Here is a 16,433-nt window from a genome sequence, read left to right as displayed (position 1 = left end):
TACAAACAGGTGCATGGCACTTGAATTGGATCCAGAGTCACCCAAAATAAATGCTCCCCTGGCAGCGGGGTATTTTGCCAAACACCATGGCGGGAAAGGCACAACCTTCGGCTTTGGCCATTTATAATGAGCCTGGGAGGAGGTGAAATATGTTCTTCCAAAGCAGCAATCTTCCTCCTATGTGTGGTTTATTGACATAAACCAAGAGATGCAGCCAGCCTTGAAAACGTCATTTAGCAAACGGAGGTAAAAAAAACCAGAGGGGGTTGATGAAGGCATAATGGAGCTTTTGTTAGGTTCCTGATGGCGTTTCATTCTCTCTGGGACTGAATGGTTGGGGTTTTTTAAAATTATTTCCCTCTGCCCCCACTTAAGTTGTTTTCATTATTGCTATGAATGTGGCTGTGTCAATTCAGACGTAAATGTGCATGAATGCTTCCAAGAGGATTTTAATTATGATGATAGAATCACTAATAATTGATATATAAATATATATAGATATAAAGTAAGTGGTAATTCAGGAAGGCGCTTGGTAGAACCTGGCAGGATCAGTCAAAGCCAGCCAAACTACAGCGCAAATGGGTCATGCAGGGACTCCGAAAAATAACAGGAAGGAAGGCTGTTTGCCCACCAGGATGGGCATGGAAAGGCACGTGGCAAGTTGGGACAGCCTCTCCCCCACACATCAAGATGGGTATTTCATGCCAGTTGACGGACAGCCCCGGCCCTGCCCCGGGTGGGAAATCATGAGACCCACAGAACTGTGGGTACAAGGAATCACAAGGCAAAGATGTTCATTCTTACACCAAACTGTCTTCCAGCCATGGAGGATGGCCTCCAGACTGCAGGCAACTCGAGTTGTCACAGCTCAGGCTTCTGGGAACCACACTTACTGCCACAAATGCCCGATTAGAGCCCTCAAGACCTGGGCCATATTCCACTGATAGCCGTCGCAACAAGTTCCATTAGTTCCTCTGCCAGTGTACCAGCTGTGCATCTGCACTACCCTGGCATCACCAAGAGTGGCTTACTGCTTTACCAACATCTGCCAGGTTAGCAATTGGCCTTGTTACAATCCCCTTGCTGACACCAGTCTGCATGGAAGAGAGAGAGCTGCCCTATCATACCAGGCGAGGGAGACAGCCAGATTACATGCTCATTTGGGGAGACGAATTTGCTACAGTGGATCAGTCCATGGGCCTGTCCCGTCCAGTCTCCTGTGTGGGGACTCCTCAGAAGCAGGTTAGATGTAACTCTGGCTAATGCTCCTTGCCAGTTCTGTGATGCTGCACATGGTGCAGGGGTGGAGGGTAAGACTTGCTTCCGGATCCCCACAGTGATGAGCTTGGCCTCTGGAGCATGAGATTGGATTGCCTTTATCTGAGCCCGCATTGCTACAGATGGCATTGTGGGCTGTACACATCATCCAGGTCCCACTTTAAATCCATCTGTAGCCTTGGATGCATCTGTTAGGAAAACCTGCCCAGAAAGAATAGTGCCTTTATCACAAGTGCTAAGCTACAGTAAACAATACCAGGAAGGGGGGCAGTGGCACTGCTGGGGCTGCTAGTCTGTCACCCAGAGAACAGTCCTAGCCTAATGCAGATCAGATCAACCGCACTTCACAGCCAGGGACACAACCCCTCTCTGTATACTGCAGGGTGGGAACAGGGATTTCACAGCTGATCTTTTATCAGCAACTGTATCCAGGCTCCATCTAGTTTACCTGCCCATGTTATTGCTCAGCAGCATTTTCACTCATGGGTGGGTGCGTGCATGCGTGTTATTTCTGCACACAACACTTAGTAAAATAAGCACTGCTGAACATGGTGTTTTGCTTCTGGATGGCTGGGGCACCAGTGCATCAGCCGCAGGCAGAATCCATTAATCACTGCAGCTCTCCAGAAATAAGACACTGGGTCAGAGGAACTTATTCCTTATTGCTATTCAAAGCAGCCTGCTCAGCAGAGGCTTCAAGGAAACAGAGCAATGAGGACTCTGAACAACTGTGTCTGAGATTTCCAAAAGGGCCATGGGGAGTCGAGCACTTAACTCCCATTAATACTCAATGTAAATACCAGCCTTTGTTATTTGGGCCTTGGTTTTGGTCCAGGCCTACTGGGGAGTTAACAGCAGTCGTGGCAGCACAGATACCATCTCGCCTGCACTGTGAATGGCTCCAGAGTGCTAAGGAAGGGAGGTAGATAGTGAGACAGAACAGGTACCACTGCAGAACTACCCGGTCTCCTCAGCGCAGCAGGGGGACGCTCTCTAGGACAAATCAGCAGACTTATAGACACAGAATGAACCTGTTCTGCTTCTCCATTCCAGCAGCCAGCCAGAGCAGGCTCGTTCTGATAGAACAGGGACGTTTTCCAGGCAGCCAGGGGAGCCTAAGCTTCTTAGTTCAGATTATTTGACTTGAGGTAAATTGTCCTCCGAGTGTGATTCCAGTAATGCCCAGGACCAAGTGACTTACTGTGAGGTGACCCAACAGGTCAGCAGCAGGATGGGGAACAGAACCAGGGGCACCAACTCCCAGTCTGCTGCTGTCCCTCCCAGATATCCCGACTCACAAAGTGTCCTCCTCCGCCCCAGCCTCCATGCCCACCTGCTTCTGCGAGGGCATTCCCAGTAGCTCACCCTATCACCTGGTTGCTAATTCGAGGGCAGGTATCCAGTACTAGCACTTGGTGAGGCAAACCATCGTGGGTGTACATGAGCCCCAGCACGACTTCTCAAGGCTCTGAGGCAGACTCAAAGTGCAAAGCTGCACAGTTAAAATCGCACTCCTGCTCTGAGCAAGCAGTTCTGCACCACTGCCAGAATACCGTGCCCACCGCTGGGCCACGAGAGCCATTCTCCTCTGTGTTACTATGGCATGTCTGGGACCAGGTGATGGTTTACAGGAAACTGTTTGCCTGCGTTACGCCATAGGTGTAGTAAGGACATGCACCCAAGAAGGCACCACTGGCTTTCTGGATGGATAATTTGGACACTTCCATGTATTACCTTGGAAGCAATCAGCAGCAGAGTGCAAAGCTTCCATTTCCATTAACTTCTCAGTGCCTGCTGCTCAGTTACAGCAAAAAGCCTTTTATGGAACCCACCTCTGTGCACTGGTAAGCATCCATCTGGAATACAGTTTTGGACCCACTGCTAATTCCATAGCTCTGGCCTTCAAACACCATGGGTACACGAAAGGTCATGTTAATGCTCTTATTCCAGAGCTACTGTTCATAGGTGGATCAAAAGCAGGGCTGAATGTGCAGCCCCATGGGTCTCCTTCACCCACTGAATCCTAAGGATTTACAGACCTGCCTTGGTGAACCGTGACACAGGCAACGGGTGTGAAAGCTCCAGTGTTGTACATATAGGAAGCAATGCACTGCTGGGCCACATGCGTTAAATTAACACACCTCCACACCCCCAAAACAAACACTCAGCTGACAAACAACCACATGCTGCTAATAAACAAAACTAAGTTTCAGGTTCTTTCTGTGCCAGCAACTTTTGTTTAAAAGCAACCAGTTTCCAAGCACGTCAAGAAAGCTATAGGATTCTCAATGGGCTGAGCAGGGAGGGAGGTGTGGTGCCAAGAGAAGATGGTGCTATGTTGGGCACTAGCCATTAGGAAAAGGAAGCAGCTTTAGAATGACCTGGAAGCAAAAACCTGCCTTCGTCACCTGAGCCTTCCAATCCCTTCCCATTCATTAGGCAGATGGCTAAGAACGCCCAGCAGCAGGCTTCCATCTCAGCCTTGCTACTGATCTCTTTGGAAGGAATATTCCCTGGATCAGATTGGCACGGACACGGGGTGTGTGTGTATTCCCTTTACTCTGCAGAATGGGGCGCAGGTCATCTGCCGGGATCGACTGGGCATAGCCCACCTAATCGATTTCTTGCCACTGCAGGGGCATCGGTGCCATCTCTGTCTCTCCTGTTCTCTGCCGGGGGCATACACAACAGTTTAGTCTCTTGAGGACATATGTCTGTAAAACGGGCTGACAGAACTTGCCCACATTGCCAGGCGGTGGGGGGTTGAGAGTGGACACTGATTGATGCTGGGAAAGCACTTTTAAGGGATTGGCATAAAAGTGCAAAGGCTCATTGTTTTCTCAAGGAAGCATTTTCCTTGAGGGCCATACTGCAGCCCACTCTGTATATCTTACGCTCCCAGATGTTCCACAAGGAATTTAAACCAAGGGCATTTTCCGTCACCACAGGCTGATAGATGCCGTCCTCCCAAGCCCAGCAGCAGAGAGGCACATGCCATCACACTTCCCAATCCCACCTACATAAATAACCGACTGCTCAGAGAACAGAACTCAGGGTAAATGGTGTGCATCTTTCGAGCTGCAGAACACACAAAAACACCTTGGGAACAGAATGTTGCTGAACAAGCAATGACTGAAAGTCCCCTCTGTGCAGATACACACAGCAATCATGGTGCATTTCTAAAAGGGAACAACAATGGTAAAAGAATTTATTTTCTCTGCAACCCACCACTCCAGCCTAATGCACTAACAGGTTTTTAATGGGGAGGCAGTGGAGGGAGAAAAGCAGGAAGGGGAACATTTAGAATGCCTGGAGTTAAGGTTTGGTCCTGCTGTCACTTAGAGCCACGACTGGACTTTATACAAAATCAAGATGATTTACGCAGCGCCGGGGTCAGATTGCCATCAATAGGCTATGTGGTTGCTCCAGACCTCAGCTCCAAGTCAGGAAAGCATCTCCACTTTGGGGAAGTAGTTAAACGTGCTCAACTTGTCCTGGGATTTCCGGGAATGCTGTAAGTTAAGCACATGATTCAACACGGCCCTGGTTCGAACCGCAGGCTTTGCTCGTGCCAGCGTTTTCCCACCACTGGGAACTAGGGTTGGAAGTGGAGACCAGCAGCTCCCAGTGAGGAACTCCTGGGGATTGGAAAGGAGGGAGCAGATGCCCAAGCCTGTGGAAGTATGTCTGCTAGGGACACATCTCTTGAATGCCACAGTGTGGTGCAATAATTACAGGCCACCCATCCTTGGGTCTGCTAACCTGGGGATTGAATGGGGAGTGGTCTGAGCACAGGACTGGAAGCCACGAGTTTTGATCGCAGTTCTGAAACCAACTCTCCAGGGCCTTCGGCAAGTCACCTAAGTCCCAATGCAGCAAAACTTAAGCATGAGGTTAAAGTTAAATATGTGCATAAGTCCAGCTGACTCAGTGAGATAAGCACATGCTTAAGTGCATTGCCGAAGCTGCCTTAAGTTCTTTGCCTGCTCCCAACTTGTCAAACAGGGGCTCTATAGTTCCCTACCACACTGGGGGACTGTTGAGATTCACTGCTGTTTGCAAAGGATTACAGTAGCTCTCAGCTCCGTGATATCACAGCCACTGAGCCACCTTCTACGACTGGCTCCAGCATTGCACATGCTAGGCACAACCCCAGCACTGCCAACTGCAGGAGCCTGCTTGCCACAGCACCACTCCACTGCAGTCCCAATAAAGCAGTGAGGAAGGACTTATTTTCTGGGCATTAGATTTTTCCCTAATTCCTTTGCTTTTTGAGGCAGGGGAGGAATATCGCAAAATGGGTTTGTAGCCCAAGGCACTTTTCATCACTAGATCTCAGAGTGCTTTACAAAATCATCGTCCCCATTTTACAGATGGGGAAACTGAGGCACAGAACAATGATGTGATTTGCCAGAACTCACCCAGCAGCAGCACTGGGAATAGAACCCAGAGCTCCTGAGTCCCCCTCCAGTGCTCTTTGCTGCGTCACTATCTGTTCTGGCACTTTGTTGTCCAAGGTTGCCCATCCAGTACTTTTCACTGGCGAGCAACACGAAAAGAAACCGAAGAGTCAGAATTCCAGGGGAGTGGAGGGGAGAGAGAGGAAGAGATAAGGCTATTTTACTGCTGGTCTAAGAAGAAAGGTTTCATCAGTTTTCATTAGACAGAGAAGCACTTTGGTTGGAACTGTGGTTTCAGCTACAGAAAAGCTCCGAAGGTTATCGTCACCTGGCATGCTGGGCACACATAGCACTTATTACTGGACATTTTAATGTTCTTTTCTGTCTAGTGATCACGGCTTTTATTATTTTTATATAAAGAATTTTTTAAAAGGCAATTAAACCGAGATGGGAAAAGATAATGCACAAGAAAGAGAAATTAAAGCCAGAGACCAATATCATTTCAGCTCCAGCCCCCAGCTCTCTGCAGAACACAAAGAATGCCTTGCCATACGTTACAAATCTGCACCTGGGTCTGGGGTACAGAACATGTGGATGACTCACTAGCTTGAGAATTACCTCTCTGGAGATCACTAGAGGCTCATCACCCAGCACGGCCTTCCTGTTGTGAACCCAGAATTATACACACAAGACACCCACAGATACTGAGCAGGAGCTAAATGTGAGCTTGTCAGTTACAACCGCACAGAAACCACTTCTCCATTTCAAATCTAGGTACATAGAATTTCGCAGCAGCCAAATGACTGCGAAAAGGGTTTTCTTGGGCCCAGTTAGTTCTGCAATTTGCCATATTGGGGCATCTTCGCCTATCAGACACAGCTCCATGTTTCAAAGTTTCCATCTACACTTTTTGAGGTTAGTTGCTGCAGTTTAGGAGGCTCTGTTCTGATCTGTGCAAACAAGGCAACCTCTGGAAGAGTTGTCGGCAGAGACTTTGCACCCCAAACGCCTCACTCAGAGCCAAACAAACAGATTCTAGAGGTGGCTGGGGCGAAGATCCCACAAGAACTAGATGCAGTTTGATGCTTCTGAAACTGCCATGTAAGCGTCAGCAACTAAGTAGATGTCTATACTGCAAAGAGATGTGCGTCTTCCGCACACATAGACACAGCTAGGCTAGTTTCAATCCAGCTAGCTCAAATAACCATAGCAGCCAGGGTGGCAGGATTGCCTGTATACGCCCACCTGGGAGCCTGGGTATGTATCTGAGTGACTATCCTACCCTGCTGCAGCTTCACTGCTATTACTGGAACTAGCTAGATCATAGCTTAGCTGGGTATGTCTACACGTGCTGCAGTCACACCTCTGACTGCAGTGTAGACACCCTGGAGTGCTAAGCAGGTGGAAAGAAGGGACACATTGGCTGGGCTTTAGAGTTCAGATGGGACTGGAATAATGCATGGGTTTCACAGTGTAGATGCTTAGATATCATAGTGACAGGCACTTGATAGACAGAGGGTCAGATCTGAAGACAATGGAAAGATTCCCATAAACTTCAATGGGCTCTGGGTGAGGCCCATAGTTGGGGGTTGCCAGACATTAAATAATCATGGAAGCAGCCTAGGACTCTGCAACACAAAGCCCCAAGGTGAAAATTACTGTGCTTTTGCTCTGGAACAGGTGGGACAAATACCACTGTAGCTATGTGATAGGTTTTCTCTACTGCTACTCAAGGGCCAGCACTGTGCAAAGTGGTAGTCTTGTTTACACTGGCTATGGAAAACCAGTGGAAGGGCAGGGAACAGAACCCACATCGCCTGACTCCCAGTCTGGTGCTCTACCCACAAGACCATGCTAGCTGTCCCCTATGACCAGTGACTCACCAGACAGGAAGCATTAAGAGCTCCACCACCACCACTCCACCCATCTCCCTCAGAAGCTAGACCTCTCTCACCTCAGTGTCTGTCTGCCAGGCTAACCTGACAGAGAGCTTAGCATCGCAAGTCCAGCCCCACGCTACCGTTCCCTGTCTTAGAGGCACAGCACATGAATTTCTGGCACCAGGCATGTATTTCTTACACAGATTTACACTGGGGAAAGGCATCGCTCTCTGTTGTGGCTCTTTACCTCTCTTTGTTCACTGCAGATTTTGCATAGCCAGAGAGGGCGTTTCTGGGTCCCGAGACTTTCAATTCCGCATTTGGTGCAGACTTTCTGAAAATAAGGAGAGAGAAAGAGAAGGACACAGGACAACGTCAATAGCTTCCTCACTCCGACTCCTCACAATCCCACTTTGAAGGATCTGTGCTGGGGCAAGTTTCACCCCAAAATTTAGGTTCTGCAAAAACAATGATTTTGCTTCTCCTTTCATTTACACCAGCATAACTAGTGATTCCAGGGAAGTCACTCCTGATCTACACTGGAATCAGTGAGAGGAGAATCTGCCCCACTGCCTCCAGTTGTGTTACTCCTAATTTATAGCAGGGCCGAAAGAGAATCAGATGTAACATTTAAACAAAACCTGAGACCCACAGAAATATTTCCCAAGTTGTTGGTTTTTTTAAGTGATCCCCAAATTAAGAAATAATTTCCCTACAAACTCTAAGACCCAAACATAGCAGCACTGAAGCTGACAAGAAACACAAATGAAATTATCTCATCCATTTTCACTGCAATATAAAATTTAAATAGGGAAAAACTATTAGAGTTTTAAAATTCTTTCAATTTGAGTAAGTCAGGTAAAAGAACCCCACCCTCCCTATGTGATTTTTAACCTGACAGTATTCCTTTCAGAAAGTGGCTGGGCGGTTATTGATTCTCTGCTGACCTGGAAATGGAGCAGACCATATAAACAGGTGTATTTCCTGGAGACAACACCTGAATAGCATTTTATGGAATCTATTCCTGCACAAAGGAACTTCCATGTCTCCACTGGCATAATAAGTCATTTATAGCTTGAATCATCCAATATTCTATAACAAAGCTGATGTATATCAGTCTTGGCGTGCAGCTTGAATGATGAATGAGATGGAGTCTTTGAGCCTCTTTGGACATCACAGCAAAAGCCACTCACCCAAAGGCCTTGGAGAATGAAATCTTGTTTATAGCGAAGAGGAATTAAAGCCCCCAGTTGGGATTTTACATATTCCTCTGCTCTGCCCCATCGGGACAAGCTCCAAGGATGCACATTCAGTCTCCATGTCTCATTCAATTCTTGGCCTCTCTGCTGGAACTGAGCTAAAGGGCTGACTAATGCCACTTATGCTGGTGGGCTTGGCACGCAGACACATGTTCCACCGGGTACAAGCCTAAAGACCAACTATTTTGGTCAGTGTAGTTCGCAGGCTGTGCTCCTGAGCTTTAACCCTGGCTCTGCCACCAACTAAATCCCCAGGGGATGTTTACAATAACCCACGAAAAATGAACACCTGCAACTACTATACTACAGGCCGTCAGATACTCGCTACCAAGCTTGGATGGCTTTAAGCCAGTGACTGCTATAAGCAAATATCTCCAATGGCTGGTGATGGGACACTAGATGGGAAGGCTTTGAGCTACTACAGAGAATCTTTTCCCAGGTCTTGCCCACATGCTCCAGGTCTAACTGATCACCAGATTTGGGGTGGGAAAGAATTTCCCCCGGGTCAGATTGGCAGAGCGTAAACGGTACAGTCTCTGTAACCTGAAGTCTTTACAGCAGCCAGACCTTAGGGCTCTATTACAGGAGTAGGTGGGTGAGGTTCTGTGGCCTGCGACATGCAGGAGGTCAGGCTAGAAGATCGTGATGGCCCCTTCTGGCCCTACAGTCTGAGAGTCTCTGGTTCTGAGTTGGTGTAATGGGGAACAGCTCCCTGTCCCATTTCCAACCTCATGAGCCACCCAAGCCCTCAGCGCCACGTGTATTTCAGTGCACTGTGACACGCAGCTTGCAATCTGAACAGGGCAAACCTCCGGCTCATGAAGATGTTGCACAAAGGCAGTTTTCTTCTCCCCGTGTGAAATTCACCCTTGCGCAAGGAACCCGGCCAAGGTTTAGGCTCTGCTGACATCCTTCTCAAGCCCTATTTCGAGAGCTTAGGTGGTGCACAGCCTTTGTACTGGGGTGAGGTGATTACATCGAGAGGGCATTACTACACAACAGACAGACAACAATCCCCTGCCCCTCTACCATTTTTTTTGGCAGGGACTCTGGAGAATCACAGCGCTGTTCTCTCTGTGTGAGCGTGTGACCCTCACAGATGTTCCCTGAACTCCTGGGGAGAAGCAAATGAGCTCTGCATGGAGCCTAACAGCCTGGAACCTCAATCACACGTGACTGTCACTCTCACCATTAAATCTCAGCTCAGCAAAGGACATGGAGCTCTCTTCTCCCACTTCACAATACAATTTACCTTTCAATGGCCTATGTGAAGAGCGGGGGGCTTCAAGTGCAGGTCCTAAGAGGAGACGTGACCACACCACACCACAACCCTCTGGAAAGCCTGGCATACATTCACCTCTGAGGGCACACATCAGAACAGGCCCCTTGCCCCCACAGGAGAGATGGACCCCCCAAAACCTTAAGGCAGAGCAGGCAGTAGTTGCTCCATTTCCAATTGCCTAACCCCTCACCCCAACCCAAGCATCGGCTGCAGAGCATGGTCAGCTGTGCAAATGTAAACTCCGGCTCCCACAATATGGTGTCCATGAATGGCTCCTAATGGACCCATCATCACGTGGACATGGAAATCAGAGCATACCCCAACTCCTCGACTTATACCAGAGTAATAAAAATATATCCAGGAGGCTGACAAAGAGCCTTGCAGTGCATCAGGTGGTGGGAACATTGCTGACGATCCTATCTTGCCCTCCGCCAAGGACTCCGATCTCACTGCCAGCTAGTTCGGGAGAGGGCATCTCTGATACTTCAGGTGGATGAAAACTGCATGGCCACATCTCCCTCTTCGCTGAGCCCCCTTCCATTCACAATATGGCTCATAATACAGGCTGGGCGCAGCTCTGCTGGCATCGCTCCAGCAGCATCACCCAACCAGCATGCAAATGCAGCCGCGTGTGGGCAAAGTCAGCTGAGGACGAATGGGCCCAAGAGACCAAACTCCACTCCATGGTTCCAGAACAAGGTACTGGAGCCGCCCACAATGGAGGGAACAAACAACTGTGCCCTATATGCTGCGCTCTGCGTGGCCGGCCAGCAGGCCGACATGGGGGGCAGGTATTAGCTGGAGGAAGCACTAAACAATTCCGCAATGCTGCTGTTCTTTGTTTCTCCCCAATTCTCATTCCTCCCCTCTGCTGCGAAATAACCAGCAACCGGCTGTCCCCACTTGGAATGGGGCTGTCAGGACTCAATGCCTTGCTGCACAAACTGACAGGGACAGTCGACTCAAGCAGCAGCGTGTGCCGTCAGTACCCACCGCCCGTTTCACTGAACCCCAACCTCCTCCTCTCGCTGAAGGCTGACTCAAACTCAGCCTTAACACACTGGCAAGTTTAAAGTACCACATGGAATAATGCATTCAAATGCACCCTCTAGTGGAGAATTGCAGAACTTTTATTCAATTTTAACTCCATATTTTAACACACTGGGGGTTCAGGTTTTTTGTTTTGTTTTGTTTTTCTCAGACTTGCTGGAAAACTGGAATCTTATCCCCAAAACCTCACTGTCAGGTTCTGAAGAAAGCCTCACATAAACAGATACGTGGATTTGCAGACACTTAAAACCCCCCTAACCTGTCATTCAGTAGCTGAAATGCCAGACTCTTTCTTCTTCACCTATTTTTTACGGGTGTATGTTTATGATACGTTTACAACAGTAATTACTGACACATCCTCAGTACGTGGAATACCAGACTGTGTGTAATTGCTGCCAGTGCTGCATGTAGATTCTGCATTTAAATGCTACACTGATTTCACACTTGCTGTGTTGTATTTATTTCTAAAATAATAAAACATCTTTTTAATATTGAAAAAGAAAAATTATTTTAACTTCAAATTCTAAACCAGAAGGTAGGAGCAAGAAAAATCACAGGATTCAAAGGGGCTGGAAGCCTCTATATTTTGCAGAGGCAACTCACTTAAGATGTATTCAGTGCTCTGTTTCGTATGCATTATGTTGCATTCATTACCAAAATTCCTGTTATAGAACCACATGTGGACAGTGTTGGGATTCCAATGAAATGGCAGCATTAGCAAGAAAATTATGAACTTCAGAAGTTCATACTCCCCTGACAAGTCACTGCTTATTGCACAAAACATGGAACACGTGACTGAGCTCTCCTTAGGGGAGGGTGGGAGGGAGCATGAAGTTATGTTGCATCTTTCTAGCTGCTGAGGCTTACGAGTCTGCAGCACATCATGCCTGGTCACTACCCACCCCCACAATGCTGCTGAAAAGGGAGTAAAAGAAACCAACCCATAAATCCTCAAACAAGTGGCACCCAATGTGCTCAAAGCCTCAGGAATCCTCACAGCAAGAGGTTCCTGTCACCATACAGCAGTTGTGAAATTCACTAAATAGCAGAATTCTTCCCTGAATTCCAGGTGAACTTTCCAATCCATGTCCCATGAATTCCTGGCTAACGGGGAATCATCGTCTGGAAAAAAACAAATAAGTTTGCCCTTGGACAAGCCTACCATGCAAGGCTCACAAGGTGAATTAGGGTTCCCAACACACCCAGGCACCCTGCAGGGACGATAACATTATTAACCCTATTTCACAGTGGGGGAAGCTGAGAGACAGTTCATGTCACCCTTTGCCCCATCCTCAGCATGTGGGACTCACTGGAAGCGGGATCAGAAATGCCCCAGTAAATGGATGTTTCCCTGCAATTCTAACCTAGCTGGTTGTGGATGTGCTGAAAGCAGGATTTCCAGAGGAAGAGGGTGGGAAGTACAGCATGTCCTGTAATTCTCCTTGTTTGAAATGAAGGAAATAAAGACCAGTTTCCTGTGCATCAGACATTACCTCCCTACAAACAACTGAGAGAGTCGCAGGATTTGTGTCCAAGCTACCCAAGTGACCTTTGCTCTCTGCTCCATCAAGGGCAGTTGCTCAGACCACCCAGTTTGCCCCATCTATGTGCCCAGGGTCCATGTGGGCCAGGTCTTCTCAGCTCAGGGACCACCTCCACCGTGCAGGTGGCTCCTTCGTTACGTCTTCTAGGGGGATTCTCTCCTTCCTTCCACCCATGTTCTGAGTTGAGGATCTCCCTGAAATAATCTGGGCCTGGTGGTTCACATATTTGCACACACTCACCCCAACACTGCTGCGACCAGTTGGGAAATCAGTCTATGTACACTTTTTGAATTCCAGTTTGATTTTATTAATTCTCTGTATCCTTCCTTATGTCTTAGGACTTCACGAAGTTCTTGTTTCATGCTCCCTGTGCTAAGAAGGCAGAGCAGTGGCACCTGGTTTGGGTGAGTGGACAACTGATATTCGGCCTAGATCTAACAGGGACATACAATGGGTATGCTAAAGAAGATGGCCAAAACAAGAGAACCAGTTCTGTCCAGCTGAGCTGGTAACTAAGCAACAGCTAGTCTGTTTGTCAGGTGATCAAAGGGTGGTCATCTGGGGGAGAAGCCATGTACAGGAGGGGGAGCCTGGACATCCTAGAGAGCTCTAATTGAATCCTAAAGGATGCTCAGGAGTGGTGAGGAAACTGAGGCAGGGAGGGCATGCGGGTACAACTTGGCATAGCTTGTGTGCTGTCTAAAGAAAAAGGTAACTGTGCTGGAAACCTCTGCAAAGCCTGCATGTCCTGTGCTTCAATTATCACATGTCTCTGGAGAGAGGAGCAGTAACCCAGGGCACCCACAAGGCCGGAGCTCTGCAACAGGGTGAGCTTAAGTTACTGGCATGTCTTAGAGGATCTGCACTGGTCCTGGGGCCTAGGGCAGCTGGACTGTGAGGTCCCACTTCCGTGAAGGGGTAACAAAGAGTCTGTGCCCTGAGGTGCGGCAGTGGGACCAGAGAGACAGTGTTGGAACGTGGAACCTGCCCAGGCCAAAGGAAGACCAAGAGCACACAGCTCTCACGGGCGGGTCCCAAGCACAGCAGCTTGGCGAGCGTCCAGCCAGGATACAGGCACTTCGTAATGGTCCCAAACACACTGTCACACCTAAGTTTGCTCAGCATGGCAGGTCCAAGTTATTCCATCCCAAACCAGCACGGGTGCTGCCTAAAGAGCTCTGCCACCGACACCAAAGTGAATATGAACAGGGCTCCAGCGATTTCAGCACTGACGTGGTAAATGTGCATTGACCTTCATGAATAACAACTCTGAGCCCCTCGCTCCACAGAACCCAACAGCAGCAGGTGCCCAGATGCTGCCCGATGCAGGGCCGTCTTTCCAGCCTACCGCGCGCCCGAGATACCGCAGACTGCAGACACAGCACAGTACAGATACGTGGTCCACACAGATTACTATCCCTCCACCCAGCGCTCTCCCCCGTGATCAGAGCAGCCAGCTTAATGGCATGATACAGCCATTGAGACTACAGGTCCCAGCATGCACTACTCCATCTTTATCCGAGAGGACTGCTGGGTTGCATGCTGTGGGCTCCATGAGCCCACTTTCCTTGTGGTGGTGGGACTGGGGTCCATGGGGCAGCTCCAGCTGCCCCACAGGCCTCACTTTAGCCACTGCTACCCAGAGGGGATATTGTCACTGTGGGCGGCTCCCTTCAGCCTCCTTGCAAGGCTGAGCTGGGCCCTGAACAGACATGCTGCTCCCCACCCTGCTCCAAGCCTGGCACCTATGCTCATGCTTCCCTGTGCATGTCACTGAGGCAGAACTACGGAAAAGGGAGATTTCTCCCAGGGCAAGATGGGTTTCAAGTATATGAAAAAAGCAACATCCCAGCAGAGGCTCTCAGAGGAGCTGGTAGTTACCTTGGAGATCGTCATCTCCACAGCTCTCCGGCTTAACCCCTTAGTTGCTGGAGTCCGGACAAGCAGTGGTCTCCCATCGAAACGTTGCACTGCCGCAAAAACCCCGCAAACTGAAGCCCACCATCTATTTCAAACAGCACGGATATCACTGGGACAGGAACATGCTGAAAGTTTGCAGCAAGGTTTAACCATGCACTAGCCAGGGGGATGGCTCAGGGGACTACACATTAGCCCTGAAATAAATAGTTCCAAAAGGGCGGATTTGAACCTTTAGACCTCTGAGGTACAGAAACTGAGCACCTTGCGGTTACCAGGCGGATGTTCGGACAAGACCTTGATAATGAGGCGCATGGAGCTTCCTGTGAGAGTTCCTCATCAAGCATAATTGCTGCCCCCTTGCCCCACTGTGCAAGCCCACTGTTTGCCTGACTGATGCCTTCCACCCCAGAGGTGGCTGCAGTTCATTGGTGTTCTAGACACAGGGCTTGTAAAGCTTTTTTGGGATCTTGGGGGAATGAGAGACTTAACATGATATTAAGGACTGGGCGGGGACCAGATACTCAGGGGGGTTTATTACAAAGCACACCACAGTTAAATGCTGTCCAGCCAGCCACCACCCGCACTCCTGCAAGATCACCCTGAGCTGGATTCACCTCCTGGGTGTTTATAGGAAAACAAGAGGCCAGGAAGCTCACCTTTTTGCAGTCCTGACAGAAGACCGATGTGGTCCCCAGCAGCCCCAACAGCTCGCCACAGAGTAAGCACTGAGACAGCCCATTCCCCATCACGTTCTTCCGCATGTTTTCCAGCCGCTCCACCAGGCGCCTGTAGGGGAGCAGAAATTAGAGGAGATTCCTTTGGAATTACTGCAGTGGGGCAGACTCTGCAGGGAGGAGTATGGGCTAGTGGTTAGATCTAGCCACTTGGGTTCTGTTCCTGGCCTATCCCCCCTCTTCGTGCGGCTTTGAGCAAATCACTTAATCCCCCTGACTCAGTTTACCCATCTGCAAAATGGGAATAACAACGCTCAGCTAACACAATATAATCAGCCTGGGGACAGCCATGTTGTATCCCTGGCTCGGCCAGTGAGTGCATAGCAAGAAATTATGTTCACAGTGCATGCAGGGGATGTTGAAGCATTCTAATGAAGGGTGACTAATGGGACAGCATCACATGGGTCGCAGGGCCTTCAGCTTGCAGCACGGAGCAAAGGCTTCCTGCCTTTGGGACCCAGATGGGCTTTAAATGCATATGTCAGAAAGCAGGGCTCCTACAAGAAAACAACCCAGCCCAAAATGAAGGGCACAGAGGAAGCTGGGTAATCCCCACTGGCAACAGCTCAGGTTCTAGGACATTACCATGGGCAGCCAGTGCAGGGGTGGGAGCTCTGGAGATACCACCCTATGCCTGGCTCTGAGCTGGGAAGCCCAAACTCTGAGGCCACAGAATCCCAAGTGGGATGGGAAACACCCACGAGCCTTCGCATTAAGAAATAGGCTGCTTTCCATGCAAAAAAAGCAAAAGTCTGCATGTGAGGCTTCCACAGCAGCTGGAGTGGGGATGCAGGGGCTGCCAATTGACTACAGAACGTGGATGGCGTACAGAGCTCGGAGTATAGCTCCAGCTCCCCAGCAGTGCCTCTATTTCTACAGGGAGCAAAACAAACAGTAATGGAGTTTATCAAGAGCAGAAAGCAGCAGCCATGCACATGAGCACACTATGCGAGAAAAGGCAAAGCCATTTTTCACCCACTGATGTTCTCATTAGGACCAGAGCCCCATAAAGCAAGCCAGGCACCGATGGGAAAGCAAGGTTTGTTTGGAAGGGGTGCAGACCCTATAGTGAGGAGGTTGGGCCAG

The 16,433-nt window shown here is 49.2% G+C and overlaps 1 protein-coding gene across 6 annotated transcripts in view; it reads right to left on the bottom strand.

The window, feature by feature from the left end:
• Positions 1–16,433, bottom strand: part of RPH3AL (rabphilin 3A like (without C2 domains)) — a 96,595-nt gene that overhangs the window by 40,261 nt on the left and 39,901 nt on the right. For all 6 annotated transcript variants that reach the window (XM_030536668.1, XM_030536667.1, XM_030536669.1 and 3 more), the window contains 2 exons: positions 15,270–15,399; positions 7,806–7,892 (listed from right to left, as the gene is read on the bottom strand). In XM_030536668.1, coding sequence (XP_030392528.1) covers positions 7,806–7,892; positions 15,270–15,399 — 217 coding nt within the window. The remainder of the gene's footprint in view (positions 1–7,805; positions 7,893–15,269; positions 15,400–16,433) is intronic.

Source organism: Gopherus evgoodei, chromosome 17, assembly GCF_007399415.2.
Source record: "Gopherus evgoodei ecotype Sinaloan lineage chromosome 17, rGopEvg1_v1.p, whole genome shotgun sequence".
Taxonomy (NCBI): Eukaryota; Metazoa; Chordata; order Testudines; family Testudinidae; genus Gopherus; species Gopherus evgoodei.
This window is presented reverse-complemented; position numbering and strand designations above follow the sequence as displayed.